Source organism: Phaethon lepturus, unplaced genomic scaffold, assembly GCF_000687285.1.
Source record: "Phaethon lepturus isolate BGI_N335 unplaced genomic scaffold, ASM68728v1 scaffold25967, whole genome shotgun sequence".
NCBI lineage: Eukaryota > Metazoa > Chordata > Aves > Phaethontiformes > Phaethontidae > Phaethon > Phaethon lepturus.
In genome coordinates this window covers 1-573 of record NW_010550158.1, presented here as the reverse complement: position 1 = coordinate 573, position 573 = coordinate 1, and the positions used below count along the sequence as shown (strand labels likewise).

Here is a 573-nt window from a genome sequence, read left to right as displayed (position 1 = left end):
CGGGAAAATTTGCCTGCGACCCCCCCAAATCACTGGCAGCATCTGCCAAGCTGCAGCAGTGCAGTACACCTCGGACAGGACCTTACTCTGTGTGGTTTTCTGATGGGCTTGTTAGGAAATTTGAGATGGGAGAAGGGTAGAGGCCAAGCTGCTCGTCCAAAGAATTGCTGCTTACCACTGGTTTTCACCGATTTATCTGTTTTTTTAAAGCCGAGAGTGCTAAAAACGTAGAGGATGGATACTAAACCGATCCCACCGCCACGGTGTGAATCCGAGCGGGGATGCGCTGCGGCCAGCGCGAGAGTCTGGCGTGGCCGTGGTGCAATGCTCAGCCAGAGACACCCTTCATCGCGGCGGGCAGGCGGCTTTTTAGGCGGGCGCTCTCCCCTGTGCCTCCCCGCGGAAGGGCAGGCGGTGGCGCCTGGGTGGGCTCACCTGAGCTGCCTGTCCCGGCACACGGCCACCATCACCAGCAGGTTCCCCAGGACGGCCATCAGTATAACGGCGGAGATGAAGGTGAGCAGCACGATCTTCTCCGCTGTGCCGAAGCCCTCACTCGAACTGGTGAGCACA

The 573-nt window shown here is 59.0% G+C and overlaps 1 protein-coding gene across 1 annotated transcript in view; it reads right to left on the bottom strand.

Moving 5' to 3' along the window:
- The window catches only part of LOC104623404 (5-hydroxytryptamine receptor 4-like), a gene marked incomplete at both ends in the record, with an annotated part of 1,263 nt that extends 733 nt beyond the window's left edge, over positions 1–530 (bottom strand). Inside the window, one exon of the mRNA XM_010290481.1 lies at positions 436–530. Coding sequence (XP_010288783.1) covers positions 436–530 — 95 coding nt within the window. The remainder of the gene's footprint in view (positions 1–435) is intronic.
- Between the last annotated feature and the right edge of the window lie 43 nt (positions 531–573).